Here is a 16808-nt window from a genome sequence, read left to right as displayed (position 1 = left end):
CATACTCTGTGAGATAAAGTGTCACTCTTTTTGGTTTTTGCCGGGTCTGAGACACGTGTATGTTATTTCTCCTGCTCTTCTATAGCAAAAATTCACTCATCACTAAATGAAAACCTAAAGTGAAGACCTGAGTATTTTGAGAGCCTTATCAAAAGTCCATTGTTTTTGAATGTTGGTTTTACATTTGCTATATTTTCAGACTTAAAACAATAATTTGGAATTGCTCTTGTACCATTGTCCTCTTTTCTGCTAAGAAATAAGTCACCTGGCAGTTCTCTCCCAAGTGGTTCCACTGTTGACAGCATTAAGTCGGAGTATGATTCAGTGGGCTATATAACACTTTTAATTGTCTGGAAATTACTTGTCTTTAAAGGTTTTGGTTCAATATACTTACCTGTTGATCAAAAATAGCCTTTAAACTTTTTTTTGTTTGTTTTATTTAGTAACTTTAAGGAGGGTGTACTCATTTTTGCAACACAAAATTGTATCACTTTGAATAATTTTGGCATTCTACGTTGGTAATTGATCAAGAAGGCTTGTTGGAACAACTCCAAAGAACCCTAACATGTCATCTAAGTAGAGAGTAATTGCTGAATTTGTTATGTTTTAAAGGGGGTGTACTCATTTATGCTGTGCACTGTATCTATTTATATGTAAATCTATTTTTGACAATCCCAGGTTGCTATGGCCACCAGGTGTGTTTACGCATTGAACTCATTGCCACGAGAAAAATATGTTGTTCCCTCAACATGAGAAGTCATAGCCATGAGAAATGGATGTTGATCCTTCAACATAGCATCTAGATCTCACACTATAGAGACTGTGTCTGTTCCCCGAACTAGAAAATACAAAAAACGTCCAAACCAAGTAAAGATTAACAATTTAATTGAGGTACAACAAATAAAAAACAGATGCAATATGGATAAAGCTTGGCTTATTGAATATCAGATCCAGATACAGACTTTTTGTAAATAATATGATCACTGATCATAATATAGATGTGCTCTGTTTGACAGAAACCTGGCTAAAACCTGATGATTACATTATTTTAAATGAGTGCACCCCCCAAGATTACTGTTATAAACATGAGCCGCGTCTAAAAGGCAAAGGGGGAGGTGTTGCTTCAGTTTATAACAACGTTTTCAGGATTTCTCAGAGGGCAGGCTTCAAGTATAACTCGTTTGAAGTAATGGTGCTTCATATAACATTACCCAGAGAAACAAATGTCAATGATAAATCCCCTGTTATGTTTGTACTGGCTACTGTATACAGGCCACCAGGGCACCATACAGACTTTATTAAAGAGTTTGGTGATTTTACATCCGAGTTAGTTCTGGCTGCAGATAAAGTTTTAATAGTTGGTGATTTTAAAATCCATGTTGATAATGAAAAAGATGTATTGGGATCAGCATTTATAGACATTCTGAACTCTATTGGGGTTAGACGACACGTTTCAGGACCTACTCATTGTCGAAATCATACTCTAGATTTAATACTGTCACATGGAATTGATGTTGATAGTGTTGAAAATATGCAGCCAAGTGATGATATCTCAGATCATTATTTAGTTTTGTGCAAACTTCATATAGCCAAAATTGTAAATTCTACTTCTTGTTACAAGTATGGTAGAACCATCACTTCTACCACAAAAGACTGCTTTTTAAGTTATCTTCCTGATGTATCCAAATTCCTTAGCATATCCAAAACCTCAGAACAACTTGATGATGTAACAAAAACTATGGACTCTCTATTTTCTAGCACTTTAAATACAGTTCCTCCTTTACGCTTAAGGAAGGTTAAGGAAAACAGTTTGACACCATGGTATAATGAGCATACCTAAAGAGAGCAGCCCGAAAACTGGAGCGCAGCTGGAGGAAAACAAAACTAGAGGTATTTCGTTTTGCTTGGCGGGAAAGTAACCTATCCTACAGAAAAGCATTAAAGACTGCTAGATCCGATGACTTTTCTTCTCTTTTAGAAGAAAACAAACATAACCCCAGGTATTTATTCAATACAGTGGCTAAATTAACGAAAAATAAAGCCTCAACAAGTGTTGACATTTCCCAACACCACAGCAGTAATGACTTTAGGAACTTCTTTACTTCTAAAATCGATACTATTAGAGATAAAATTGCAACCATTCAGCCGTCAGCTACAGTATCGCATCATGCACTATAGACCCCCTGAGGAACAGTTCCACTCATTCTCTACTATAGGAGAGGAAGAATTGTATAAACTTGTTAAATCATCTAAACCAACAACATGTATATTGGACCCTATACCATCTAAGCTCCTAAAAGAGGTGCTTCCAGAAGTCATAGATCCTCTTCTGACTATTATAAATTCCTCATTGTCATTAGGATATGTCCCCAAAACCTTCAAACTGGCTGTTATTAAGCCTCTCATCAAAAAACCACAACTTGACCCCAAAGAACTAGTTAATTATAGACCAATCTCGAATCTCCCTTTTCTGTCCAAGATACTAGAAAAGGTGGTATCCTCACAATTATATTCCTTCTTAGAAAAGAATGGTATATATGAGGATTTCCAGTCAGGATTTAGACCGTATCATAGTACTGAGACTGCTCTCCTTAGAGTTACAAATGATCTGCTCTTATCATTTGATCGTGGGTGTATCTCTCTATTAGTTTTATTGGATCTTAGTGCTGCGTTTGACACAATTGACCACAACATTCTTTTGCATAGACTTGAACACTTTGTTGGCATTAATGGAAGTGCATTAGCATGGTTTAAATCGTACTTACATGACCGCCATCAGTTTGTAGCAGTGAATGAAGATGTATCATATCGATCACAAGTGCAGTATGGAGTACCTCAAGGCTCAGTACTAGGGCCGCTACTCTTCACGCTTTATATACAAGGCATAATCATTGACAGACATATTCCCTTGTTTCAAGTTGTATAATCTCTCACCTATAGAGGAGTCCCAGGCAGGTTTGCCGAAAACTTCCCGGAAGTGTTCGATGAAGCTAGAATATGACTGGGTTATAGGATTATTCTGGGTCCAGAGAGAGTCTGCCCATTGTAAAGCCTTGCCTTTTAACTGGGAGATAATGAAAGCTACCGTTGGGTACGAGAGCGGTTGCATCTCCAGGACCAGTGAACACTGAAGCAAGAATCCGCTGCATTCCTCCGCCGAACCAGAGTAGGGCGCTGGCCGTGCCATGGGACTGGCGTGCACGGCAGGTGAAGGAGGGATGATAGGATCCGCGGAAGTGCTCGCTGGTGGTGGTGATGCAGGTGCTGACATAAGTGTACGGCGGAGTGCATCTACTAATTCCTGGAAGGGATCCGTGAGGCTCATGCTTGTGTCTCTTGGTGCTGGTCCGGTCATCTGTTACAGATCACTCGGAGACAGAGGAGTAACAGATGAAAGATGTAGTTTATTAAATGGACACAAGCAGAGGAGCGGGAAGTGAGGAGTGGATGGGTGCTGGGATCCGTGCCAGGAAGGAGGGTACCACACACACGTACCGTGGGGTCTTTAGGAGGATCTTGGAGGTTATCCTTGGAGAGAAGACGGAAGAAGAGACTTCGGAGGTTATCCTTGGAGAGAATGTAAAGAGGAGTTAGTCCTAATAGTTAGCGCAGGAATGATCTTGTCGCGAACGTGACCGGACAATGACTGAGTGCGTGTGTGTGGCTTTTGTGGTGCTGAGGTGGATGAAGGTGATGCGGATCAGGTGGTGATGATTAGTACTCAGGTGAGGGTGTGCGTCGTGATTGTGTGGAGGAGGAACCTGGCGTGTTTGTGACAGTACCCCCCTCCCCAGGGCCCGCTCCTGAGGGCCGGGGACCCCGACGTCGTGGTGGGCGTCCTCTACCCTCGGAGCTGGTCGGTTGGGGTGTCTTGAGTGGAAGGTATACAGCAAGGAGGGGTCCAAGATGTCGTTGCGTGGGACCCAGGAGCGTTCCTCTGGACCGTATCCTTCCCAGTCCACTAGGTACTCAAGCTGCCCACCACGCCGCCGGGAGTCCAGGATGTCCTTGACCGAGTAGGCTGCGTCGTCATCTAGGAGGAGAGGAGGGGGGGCTTCTGTCTCGCCAGGTTCTGTGGAGGGAAGAACAGAAGGATGGTGAGGTTTCAGGAGTGAGACATGGAATGTGGGGTGAATCCGGTACTCGGGAGGAAGTTGCGGTTTGTAGGTGACCGGATTGATCTGCTGAGTGATAGTGAACGGGCCAATGAATCTGGGACTAAGCTTGCGGCAGGGTAGACGCAGGCGGATGTCCCGGGTAGACAGGCAGACCTTCTGACCGGATTGGTACTGGGGGGCCTCGGAACGGCGAAGGTCGGCTGCCGTCCTGCGTCTACGGAGCGCCCGTTGAAGTTGGTGATGGGCCGCATCCCAGACCCCCGGGTGACCAGTGCCAAGAGATGTATGGGTAGCGTGGATGAGAGGAGTGCGACGTGTCCTGGGGATGTACTGGTGCCCTGGTGGGCAACCCGGCGGAGCGTTGGCAGGAGTTTAGGCTGGAGGTAGGGTTTCGGCAGACCAAGTGATAGGGGCAACAATAACTTTGTCTGGGAGGATGGGTTCGGGGTTCTCAGACCTCTCTTCGGGTAAGTAACATCTGGACAGAGCATCGGCCTTGACATTCTTTGCCCCAGGCCGGTAAGTGATGGAGAACTGGAAGCGGGTGAAGAATAGCGCCCAGCGGGCTTGTCTGGGGTTGAGTCTCTTGGCTGCCCTAAGGTATTCCAGGTTTTTATGGTCAGTGAGAACTTGAAAGGGGTGTTTGGCTCCCTCCAGCCAATGTCTCCACTCCTCCAGGGCAAGCTTGATGGCAAGTAACTCCCTGTTGCCAATGTCGTAGTTCACCTCCGCCGGGTTGAGCTTCCTGGAGAAGAAGGCACATGGATGGAGGCGGCTGGGCGTCCCCTGCTGCTGAGACAGGACCGCACCCACTCCGGTGGTAGAGGCGTCCACCTCCACAATGAATGGTAAATCTGGGTTAGGATGCACGAGGAATGGGGCGGTCGTAAAGGCCAGCTTCAGGGCCTGGAAGGCTTCGGTGGCGGCTGGAGTCCAAGACAGGGACTTGGGCTTCTGACGAAGGAGGTTGGTTAGAGGACTGGTGATGGTACTAAAGTTCTGAATGAATCGTCTGCAGAAGTTTGCGAAGCCCAGGAATCGGTGTAGTTCCTTGATGGTGGTAGGAACGGGCCAATCCCGGACGGCGCTTACCTTCCCCTCGTCCATCGGGATGCCACTGCGGTCGATGGTATAGCCAAGGAACTGCACTGAGGGCTGATGGAATGAGCACTTCTCTGCTTTTAGGTAGAGCTGGAAGTCCCTCAGGCGTTGCAGGACCTCCGCAACGTGGCGTCGATGTTCGGCCTGGCTCCGGGAATATATCAGGATGTCATCGATATACACTAGGACGAATTGATGGAGGAAATCCCGGAGCACCTCATGCATGAAATCCTGGAATACGGAGGGGGCGTTTACTAGCCCATACGGCATCACGCAGTACTCGTAGTGGCCAGTAGGGGTGATGAAGGCGGTCTTCCACTCGTCCCCCTCGCGTATCCGGATGAGGTTATACGCGCTGCGGAGGTCCAACTTGGAGAATACAGTGTCACCACGGAGATGTTCTAGGGCCGCTGGGACGAGGGGAAGAGGATAGCGAAACTTCTGAGTAATTTTATTCAGGGCTCTGTAGTCGATACATGGCCGCAAACCTCCATCCTTCTTGGCCACGAAGAAGAAACTGGAAGCAGCAGGGGAGGTAGATGGGCGGATGTATCCTTGAGCCAGCGCCTCCCTGATGTAATCCTCCATGGCCTTCTCCTCGGGAACGGATAGGGGATAGATCCGTCCCCTAGGCACTGGTTCACCCGGCAGCAGATCTATGGCACAGTCCCATGGTCGGTGTGGAGGCTGCTTGGAGGCCCACTTCGGGCAGAAAACATCACTGAAGGGGGCGTAGCACTGGGGTATGGAGATGGACTGGTTGACGACAGGGCTTTCAATAGAGGTGGTGTAGACAGGTAGTGATTCAGAGGGACGTTCCACGGGAACTGGATAGCCGGAGATACAGGATTGAAAGCAGGCTTCGCCCCACTTCAGGATTTCTCCGGTCTTCCAGGAGATCACCGGGTTATGCTGCTCCAACCACGGGCGCCCTAGGATGACGTCAGCGGTGGAATCCTCCAGAACCAGAAGATGAATCTCCTCATGGTGAAGGAGTCCAGTTTGGAGAGAGATTGGACCCACGCAGTGGCGTACATACTTCTTGCTTAACGGCCTGCCGGTGATGGTGTGGATTTGGTAAGCGGCCGCCGTGGACGAGGTCGGGAGCCTGAGTTGAACGGGGCGCCGGAGATGAAGTTGCCGGCTGACCCAGAATCGAGGAGTGCGGAAACTGGAAGAGACACATCAGCCGCAGTAAGTGTCACAACAGTGGTGAGTGGTTTCATAGAATATCGTGAAGGAAGGATGGCACTCACCATGGGACGAGGAGGACGGACGGGGCACCCAGCTATGTTATGCCCCGGAGCTGCACAGTACAGACAAAGATTCTGGGCCAGCCGTCTTTGATGCTCCGCCATAGTGAGGCGGTAGGAGTCCACGACCATGGGCTCGCTGGCTGGTTCTGGGGAGCTGACGTTCTCTGGCCGGCAGAGCGAAGAGGAGGTATGTGCCTGGCCCTGGTGCTCTTCTAAGCACGACTGCATACGAGTGGCGAAGCGGATGGACAGCTGGATGAATCGCTCGAGGCCGATGGTATCCTCGTATGCAGCGAGATGCAACCGCACTCTGGGCTCCAGTCCTTGGCGATAGGTAGTGAGAAGGGCCTGTTCGTTCCATCCACTAGAGGCCGCCAGAGTCCTGAACTGCAAGGCATAATCATTGACAGACATATTCCCTTGTTTCAAGTTGTATAATCTCTCACCTATAGAGGAGTCCCAGGCAGGTTTGCCGAAAACTTCCCGGAAGTGTTCGATGAAGCTAGAATATGACTGGGTTACAGGATTATTCTGGGTCCAGAGAGAGTCTGCCCATTGTAAAGCCTTGCCTTGTAACTGGGAGATAATGAAAGCTACCTTCGCTCGATCCGTTGGGTACAAGAGTGGTTGCATCTCCAGGACCAGTGAACACTGAAGCAAGAATCCGCTGCATTCCTCCGCCGAACCAGAGTAGGGCGCTGGCCGTGCCATGGGACTGGCGTGCACGGCAGGTGAAGGAGGGATGATAGGATCCGCGGAAGTGCTCGCTGGTGGTGGTGATGCAGGTGCTGACATAAGTGTACGGCGGAGTGCATCTACTAATTCCTGGAAGGGATCCGTGAGGCTCATGCTTGTGTCTCTCGGTGCTGGTCCGGTCATCTGTTACGGATCACTCGGAGACAGAGGAGTAACAGATGAAAGATGTAGTTTATTAAATGGACACAAGCAGAGGAGCGGGAAGTGAGGAGTGGATGGGTGCTGGGATCCGTGCCGGGAAGGAGGGTACCACACACACGCACCGTGGGGTCTTTAGGAGGATCTTGGAGGTTATCCTTGGAGAGAAGACGGAAGAAGAGACTTCGGAAGTTATCCTTGGAGAGAAGGTAAAGAGGAGTTAGTCCTAATAGTTAGCGCAGGAATGATCTTGTCGCGAACGTGACCGGACAATGACTGAGTGCGTGTGTGTGGCTTTTGTGGTGCTGAGGTGGATGAAGGTGATGCGGATCAGGTGGTGATGATTAGTACTCAGGTGAGGGTGTGCGTCGTGATTGTGTGGAGGAGGAACCTGGCGTGTTTGTGACAATTACGGCCTATGCTCTCAAATGTTAATCCATGCATTTATGACCTCAAGGTTAGATTATGGTAATGAATTAAATTAAATTAAATTAAATTAAATTAAATTAAATTAAATTAAATTAAATTAAATTAAATTAAATTAAATTAAATTAAATTAAATTAAATTAAATTAAATTAAATTAAATTAAATTAAATTAAATTAAATGTATGCATTTAGCAGACGCTTTTATCCAAAGCAACTTACAGTGCATTCAGGCTATCAATTTTAACCTATCATGTGTTCCCGGGGAATCGAACCCCCAATATTTTTTTATTTTTATTTTCTTTATTGGGTGGTTGTTCTGCAATGCTTAGTAAACAAACTACAGCTAGTCCAAAATGCAGCAGCAAGAGTTCTTACTAGAACCAGGAAGTATGACCATATTAGCCCGGTCCTGTCAACACTGCACTGGCTCCCTATCAAACATCGTATAGATTTTAAAATATTGCTTATTACTTATAAAGCCCTAAATGGTTTAGCACCTCAGTATTTGAATGAGCTCCTTTTACAATATAATCCTCTACGTCCGCTAAGTTCTCAAAACTCAAGGCAATTTGATAATACCTAGAATATCAAAATCAACTGCTGGTGGCAGATCCTTTTCCTATTTGGCGCCTAAACTCTGGAATAACCTACCTAACATTGTTCGGGAGGCAGACACACTCTTGCAGTTTAAATCTACATTAAAGACCCATCTCTTTAACCTGGCTTACACATATCATACTAATATGCTTTCAATATCCAAATCCGTTAAAGGATTTTTAGGATGCATTAATTAGGTAAACCGGAACCGGGAACACTTCCCATCTACGCCAATATTTATCTGTTTCTCTCTTATTCTGAGGTCAACGTAGCCACCAGATCCAGTCTGTATCCAGATCAGAGGGTCACTGTAGTCACCCGGATCCAGTACGTATCCAGTCCAGATAGTGGATCAGCACCTAGAAAAGGACCTCTACTGCCCTGAAAGACAGCGGAGACCAGGACAACTAGAGCCCCAGATACAGATCCCCTGTAAAGACCTTGTCTCAGAGGAGCACCAGGACAAGACCACAGGAAACAGATGATTCTTCTGCACAATCTGACTTTGCTGCAGCCTGGAATTGAACTACTGGTTTCGTCTGGTCAGAGGAGAACTGGCCCCCCAACTGAGCCTGGTTTCTCCCAAGGTTTTTTTCTCCATTCTGTCACCGATGGAGTTTCGGTTCCTTGCCGCTGTCACCTCTGGCTTGCTTAGTTGGGGTCACTTCATCTACAGCGAAATCCTTGACTTGATTGCAAATAAATGCACAGACACTATTTAACTGAACAGAGATGACATCACTGAATTCAATGATGAACTGCCTTTAACTATCATTTTGCATTATTGACACACTGTTTTCCTAATGAATGTTGTTCAGTTGCTTTGACGCAATGTATTTTGTTTAAAGCGCTATATAAATAAAGGTGACTTGACTTGACATAAGGATGCCGTTACCTCTACAAACTGATCTCGTGGCCATGACATAATATCACGTTCAAACCAGTTAATGTGACATTCCCTAAAATTTATATCTCGTGGCCATTACATACTATCATGTTCCCATGAGTTATTGTGTTGTGGCCATGAACAAAACCAAGTGAACCGAACATGTCACCTTATGGGCACCATACATATCAGCTGTCATCAATGTAGTTAAACACTGCAACTCCATTCTTGGTAGTTTATAATAAGTTTACTCTGCAGAGTAAAATAAAAGGTAAACAGAGTAAAGGTTGTTCCCTCTCAGTCGGTCACTCTTGACATCAGGTTGGATGACCAACGAATTGGGATCTCGCTTAGAGAGACCAATCCACTTCAAGTATAAACTAAATGAGCCAATACATATTGGCATGCTATATTTATTCAATATGCTGCTTGTTGGGAATTTAGTTGGTCAAAAAAAAAAAAATATAGGCTATATATATATATATATATATATTGTTCTAAGCATTGTAAGTCTGTCATCTTTTCGTAATGTGACATATAGGTCACATTTTCTCAATAAAAGTATTTTTCTGAAACCAAAGGTCAACGGCTTCCCTTCTCTTTACCCAGCCTACACAGTAATCTGTGTGTATTTCAACAGTCAGCCGATCAACAGTCAACAGATCAAAGTGGATCAATATCTCTTATTTATCACTCATTTATTGACATGCACCCAGGTTTTAGTCCTCTTTCATAATAATAATAATAATAATAATACAGGTTATGCATGTCAACGATAGGGGGTAAACTGTGTCATGAAGACTAAATCTTAATAATAATAAAAGAAAAACATTGAATAGCAGAATACTCAAAATACATATGTGCTGGTAAAATACAACATTTTGTAATTAAAAAATATACTAAATTATACTACATAATGAAAAAGGTATGAGTTTGAAAATGATGTCAAATATATTTAGTACATATCAGCTGTCATCAGCGTGGTTAAACACTGCAAACGTTTATTCACTGCACTGATTTGAGTCCATTCTTAGTAGTTAATAATTAGTTTTCTCTGCAGAGTAAAATAAAAAGCAAACAGAGTAAAGGTTGTTTCATGACCAAACTTGAGGACATGGGCTTTATAATTCAGTCCAGTTTGGGGAAAGAGAAACAGCAGCAGTCTGGAAAGGTTCATAAGATAAATCATACAATTATTAACAAATTATACATTTAACCCTCAATAGGATATTGTTTGATAAATATGTAAAGTTAACAAAGAGTGAAAATAATGGTTAAATGAATTAGGAAATATCTTTCTTTGTCAGTATGTTAAACTGTCCTGAGCATTTGATGCATTTCTGTCAATAAAATGTAAAAATGTTTTTGTTTAATTTCATCAGGTCCCTCAAACAAGACCATGGAAAGGAACATCATATATTTGTGGATTTGTGCTTTTGCAGTAGTTCATGGAAATCAAGAAACTTCACCACAACCTTTCATCAGTGATAAACTCCCATCACTGATAAAGATGAACAATGATTTTGCTTTTCACCTGTACAAGAGGCTTGTAGAAATACCCGAGTATCAGTCCAAGAACATCTTCTTCTCTCCTTTCAGTGTGTCCATGGCCCTTTCTGAGCTGTCTTTAGGAGCCGGTGGTGAAACCAAAGAACAGCTTCTCAGTGGCATTGGCCATAACAGCTCGGTCTTCACCACTGAAGAAATGCATCAGATGTTCCACAGTCTCCTGGAAGAAATCGACCAGAGGACAGGGGTGGACATTGATGTCGGTACTGCTCTATATGCAAGCGACAAATTAAAGCTCCTTCCTGAGTTCTTGAAGGAGATAAAGGAGTTTTACCACTCTGACGGATTCACTGTGGATTTCACCATCAAAGAAACACTTGATAAAATTAACACGTATGTGAAGGAAAAAACTCATGGGAAAATAGTCCAAGCTGTTGGTGATCTGGAATCTGACACTTTGATGTTTCTTCTCACTTACATATATTTTAAAGGTAAACTCACACACTTATACAATATTCACATATCTTTATAATTCTGGCAATGCCATGGTCTCAGATCCCTTTAAAAATGTCACTCTTTCTTCCAAAGGAAAATGGGACATGCCTTTTGACCCAAGCAGCACCCATCAAAGTAGATTTCATGTAGATGCTGAGACCACCGTTCCAGTACAAATGATGCACCAGTACAAATCCCTCAAAGTTTATTATGATGTGGAACTCACTTCTAAAGTCCTCTGTCTAGACTACAACGACTCTTTCTCCATGTTTCTGGCTGTACCAGATATTGGCAGGTCAGGTAAGACCATCAAAGATCTGGAGATGGCCATTTCTAGACAGCACATTGAAAAGTGGAGGACAGCTGTTAGAAAAAGGTTGGTTGTCATAATTATTTAATTATATTAAAATTAAGGTTTTCCTGACTGATTCAAAAAAGCATTTTGTTGTTCAAATGTATTTAAGTTCAAAATCTCTATATTGACCAGTCAATGATTTCTTTTGTCCTTCAGAGAAACTGACATCTATGTCCCCAAGCTCTCTCTGAAAACATCATATTCCCTGAAAGATATTTTGATAGGATTGGGAATGGCTGATATGTTTACATATCAAGCCAACTTCACAGGAATTTCAGAGGAAAAGATGCTAATTTCAAAGGTAACATTTCTAGATACTATTTTATAATTATAAAATTATGTTTATACTATTTTAAATGAACTGAAGATTTTTAATGTACAATTTACAAACATCAATTTTGATTCACTTTCAGGTTTTGCATAAGGCCAGTCTGGATATAGATGAGAAAGGAACCACTGCAGCAGCAGTGACAACTGTTGAGTTCAGACCTAAGTCCTTCAGCCCAATGGATACATTGAATTTTGACCGTCCATTCATGATCTTTATCACTGACCAAAAAAATGACAACATTCTCTTCTTTGGAAAAGTTGTCAATCCAGCGGAAAAACAGTAATGTGACATTTAAGATGTCATGACATCGTTAGCCAGCAGGTGGCCGTGATTTAATCAACTGTTGCATCATTATATTTCTGGTCTTGGAGACCTAGCATGTCTGTTTCATCTGATGAATGTATATAATTGTCTGCCAGTTGGCAACTGTGACTTCTTAACTGGAAAAAAAATCAACTTTAATATTTAAAAAAAATAATAATTAGGTATTACAACCTATGTCTTACAATTACTTTCATACTCCAGTTGGTGTAGAAATGAAAATCTGTGTCTGTTGATTGGATTGGCCAGCTCTGGATAGAAATGGAGCTTATTAGTGAAATAAACAAAAAAAGTACAATAATTCCTAAACTGTGATTCTAAAGGGCTCCCCTGAATAATCTCATCTGGTCTCAATTTGTAATCATGCGTATACAAACAGGATGATTTGCTGATTGAAGAAAGCTTTGAGCTAAACTTCTGCCCACTGGTCTTTATTTTAATTCATTGCATTTTGTATTTTAAATGTTAATCAAGAAGTAATAAAAATAAATATTTTGCATAAATCTCTGTGGTCTGGCTGCACTTGTTGGGAATTTAGTTGATAATCAATTTAAAAAAATAATTAAATTGTTCTAAACATTGTAAGCCTGTCATCTTATTGTAATGTGACATATATGTCTCATTTTCTCAATAAAAGGATTTTGCTGAAACTAAAGGTCAGTGGCTTCCCTTCTCTTTACCCAGCCTACACAGTAATCTGTGTATTTCAACAGTAAGAGGATCAATATCTCTTATTTATGACTCATTTATTGACATGCACCCAGGTTTTACTCCTCTTTCATAATAATAATAATTATAATACAGGTTATGCATGTTAACTATAGGGGGTAAGTAGAACTGTGTTGTGAAAGTGAAAAAAGAAAAAAAAAAGATGAAAGTGACATGTGGCCAATATGGTTACCCATACTTGGAATTAGTTCTCTGCATTTAACCCATCCTAATTGCACACACACACACACACACACACACACACACACACACACACACACACACACACACACACACACACACCGGAACAGTGGGCAGCCTTCTTTGCTGCGGTGTCCAGGGAATAGTTGGGGGTTAGGTGCCTTGCTCAAGGGTACCTCAGTCATGGTATTGAATGTGGGAGAGAGCACTGTACAGTCACTCCCCCACCTACAAACCCTGCCGGCACAAGACTTGAACCTGCAACCTTTGGGTTACAAGTCCGACTCTCTAACCATTAGGCCACAACTCCCCCCTTTTTTAATTTATGAAGACTTAATGAAAATAATAATAATAATAATAATAATAATAATAATAAAACATTGAATAGCAGAATACTCAATATATACATTTGCTGGTAAAATACAACATTTTGCATTTAAAAGATATACTAAATTGTACTACAAAATGAAAAAGGGATGAGTTTGAAAATTATGTTAAATATATTTAGTACATATCAGTGTGGTTAAACACTGCCAACGTTTATTCACTGCACTGATTTGAGTTCATTCTTAGTAGTTAATAATTCGTTTTCTCTGCAGAGTAAAATAAAAAGTAAACAGAGTAAAGGTTGTTTCATGACCAAACTTGAGGACATGGGCTTTATAATTCAGTCCAGTTTGGGGAAAGAGAAACAGCAGCAGTCTGGAAAGGTGAGACATTCACATGTTCACAAGATACATCACATTTATTAACAAATTATAAATTTTTCAACCTCAATAGGATATTGTTTGATAAATAGGTAAAGTTAATCTGTTAGAAGAACAAAAAGTGAAAATGGGGGTGAAGAGGCCATTTTTTTTAATTAATCGGCATTGGCCGATTGTGCTGCAGATTAGGCCGATTTCTAGATAGGCGCACTGACGGGGAGCTTAGCGTTGTTGCTGAATTCCCTCTGAAGCTGTGTGAGAGACAGATCAGCTCACACTCTGCAGTAGAGGCTTGTTTTCACACAGCTTCAGCTAATGGCTGGGCAGCACAGCCCTTTTCAAAAGCATAATTACGTTTTACCCTACTAGAATTGATGCCGGAAAGTTATCATATTTAAACTGTAAGTGCAACAAGTCATTTGCATGTGAAAGTAGAAACACATTAAATTCAGATGAAACTCCTGGGTTGATTATAATGTGCACAGTTAACTTTCCTCTTGAAATGTGCGTGGGGGTCCGACAAAATCCTCCACGATGTCACGCTCGTGATCAGCGCACTAAGCAGTTATGAGCCGCAGGCTGTGTAGGCCTTATATGTGTGAAATCTTTTATTTTTGTTATCACTATGGCCATTTGACTAATAGCAGTGTCCAGTGTTTCCTATACATTGAGTTATTTGTGACGGCTCATCACTATATCAAAACTGACCCCCACAAATAGATTTTCCAAAAGGGTTATACTTTGAATCGATTGTCTTCAGAAAAGCATTGATGTTATTTTAATATCGTAATTTTTCCTGTAATGCCTGATAAAGCAGCATTTGTGAGCAGCTTATTTGATTGCAGCCATTACACTGCAATAATAATTTGCTCAATCTCACTTTTATAAGATGAATGGGAAAAAAAGGAAAAACGGTCAAACATATCGGCCAAAAAAAAAAAATTGGCAATATTTATTGGCCCTGATTTTTAAATATCACCATCGGCCAGTGAAAAACCCTTATCGGTCGACCTCTAATCTTTCTTTGTCAGTATGTTAAACTGTCCTGAGCATTTAATGCATTTCTGTCAATAAAATGTAAAAATGTTTTTGTTTAATTTCATCAGGTCCCTCAAACAAGACCATGGAAAGGAACATCATATATTTGTGGATTTGTGCTTTTGCAGTAGTTCATGGAAATCAAGAAACTTCACCACAACCTTTCATCAGTGATAAAATCCCATCACTGATAAAGATGAACAATGATTTTGCTTTTCACCTGTACAAGAGGCTTGTAGAAATGCCCGAGTATCAGTCCAAGAACATCTTCTTCTCTCCTTTCAGTGTGTCCATGGCCCTTTCTGAGCTGTCTTTAGGAGCCGGTGGTGAAACCAAAGAACAGCTTCTCAGTGGCATTGGCCATAACAGCTCGGTCTTCACCACTGAAGAAATGCATCAGATGTTCCACAGTCTCCTGGAAGAAATCGACCAGAGGACAGGGGTGGACATTGATGTCGGTACTGCTCTATATGCAAGTGACAAATTAAAGCTCCTTCCTGAGTTCTTGAAGGAGATAAAGGAGTTTTACCACTCTGACGGATTCACTGTGGATTTCACCGTCAAAGAAACACTGGATAAAATTAACACGTATGTGAAGGAAAAAACTCATGGGAAAATAGTCCAAGCTGTTGATGATCTGGAATTTGACACTTTGATGTTTCTTCTCACTTACATATATTTTAAAGGTAAACTCACACACTTATACAATATTCACATATCTTTATAATTCTGGCAATGCCATGGTCTCAGATCCCTTTAAAAATGTCACTCTTTCTTCCAAAGGAAAATGTGACATGCCTTTTGACCCAAGCAGCACCCATCAAAGTAGATTTCATGTAGATGCTGAGACCACCGTTCCAGTACAAATGATGCACCAGTACAAATCCCTCAAAGTTTATTATGATGTGGAACTCACTTCTAAAGTCCTCTGTCTAGACTACAACGACTCTTTCTCCATGTTTCTGGCTGTACCAGATATTGGCAGGTCAGGTAAGACCATCAAAGATCTGGAGATGGCCATCTCATACTTTACTCTCTGGCTCTCAACGAAGGCGGTCGCATTTTCTCTCCCTCTCCTCTCCCTTACCTTCCCTGCTTTGCTCCTCTTGTCTCGTAAACTCTGAGAGACTCTCTCTGCACTGCTCTCCATCTAAAAATCATGGATTTGATAACTGGTCTCTCAAAGCAATTGACACCATCTTTTGGGTTCGGGGGAATCTGACTGCCCTGCCGGAACGTTCGCAGCTGGCTACACGATGGACACGTGGGAGAGGTGGCAGGTCGTGTGTCTGGTGGATCTTTCTGTGGAGGACATTATATCTACCTATTTGGAACCATGATAAAAGGTATTCTGCTGATTGGATTAGGCATTGCCCTGGTTTATCGAGGAATTCAGAAAACGGTGACAGCTCTCAAAGGCTCACAAGGCTGCCCGTCATGATCGAAGCAGTGGGCAGAGCGGTCAGCATTGAGACTGAGACTATTAACCGCAATATGGATAACAACATGGAGATGAAATGCAACATGGAAAAAATCATAGAGAAGCTCATGGCTTTGGAAAAAGCAATTGGATCGATCGGACACCAGAAATGGACAAAGAGAGTAGCCGTGGAATTGGAATGCGGCTACTCGCCCCAAGACCAAACAATTGCAATCTTATCATCTTTCGGCTTCCCTCATGCATTGTGGGACTTTTGTGAATGCACGACGAAGACTGACAGGGAAAAGAAGAAATTGTTGAATAAAGTAATTTTTTAGGTTTTCTTTGCACACAAAAGTATTCTCGTAGCTTCATAATGGTACTGCCACTGCCACTGATGGTACATGGACTATTTCAATGATGTCCTTGCTACATTCCTTGGCC

The 16808-nt window shown here is 42.5% G+C and overlaps 2 protein-coding genes across 2 annotated transcripts; both read left to right on the top strand.

The window, feature by feature from the left end:
• The first annotated feature begins 10353 nt into the window (after positions 1–10353).
• Positions 10354–12327, top strand: LOC132141365 (corticosteroid-binding globulin-like). Its single transcript, XM_059550816.1, has 5 exons — positions 10354–10450; positions 10662–11279; positions 11377–11659; positions 11795–11939; positions 12052–12327. The coding sequence occupies exons 2-5, from the start codon at positions 10679–10681 to the stop codon at positions 12250–12252; spliced, it is 1230 nt and encodes a 409-aa protein (XP_059406799.1). The 5' UTR covers positions 10354–10450; positions 10662–10678; the 3' UTR covers positions 12253–12327.
• A 1493-nt stretch (positions 12328–13820) lies between these two features.
• On the top strand, positions 13821–16068 carry LOC132140160 (alpha-1-antiproteinase-like). The gene is made up of 3 exons (XM_059548971.1): positions 13821–13909; positions 15013–15630; positions 15728–16068. Exons 2-3 carry the CDS (start codon positions 15030–15032, stop codon positions 16066–16068), a joined length of 942 nt encoding a protein of 313 aa, XP_059404954.1. The 5' UTR covers positions 13821–13909; positions 15013–15029.
• Positions 16069–16808: the final 740 nt, after the last annotated feature.

The sequence above is a fragment of the Carassius carassius genome, chromosome 5 (genome assembly GCF_963082965.1).
Source record: "Carassius carassius chromosome 5, fCarCar2.1, whole genome shotgun sequence".
NCBI classification, from domain to species: Eukaryota; Metazoa; Chordata; class Actinopteri; order Cypriniformes; family Cyprinidae; genus Carassius; species Carassius carassius.
The sequence above is the reverse complement of the archived record's forward strand: the minus strand, read 5'-3'. Positions and strand labels throughout refer to the sequence as shown.

Coding starts and splice junctions, on each gene's coding strand:
- LOC132141365 (XM_059550816.1), top strand. CDS start 10,679: ATGGAAAGGAACATCATATATTTGTGGATTTGTGCTTTTGCAGTAGTT. Junction 11,280..11,376: donor CACTTACATATATTTTAAAG/GTAAACTCACAC, acceptor TTTCTTCCAAAG/GAAAATGGGACATGCCTTTT. Junction 11,660..11,794: donor AGGACAGCTGTTAGAAAAAG/GTTGGTTGTCAT, acceptor TTTGTCCTTCAG/AGAAACTGACATCTATGTCC.
- LOC132140160 (XM_059548971.1), top strand. CDS start 15,030: ATGGAAAGGAACATCATATATTTGTGGATTTGTGCTTTTGCAGTAGTT. Junction 15,631..15,727: donor CACTTACATATATTTTAAAG/GTAAACTCACAC, acceptor TTTCTTCCAAAG/GAAAATGTGACATGCCTTTT.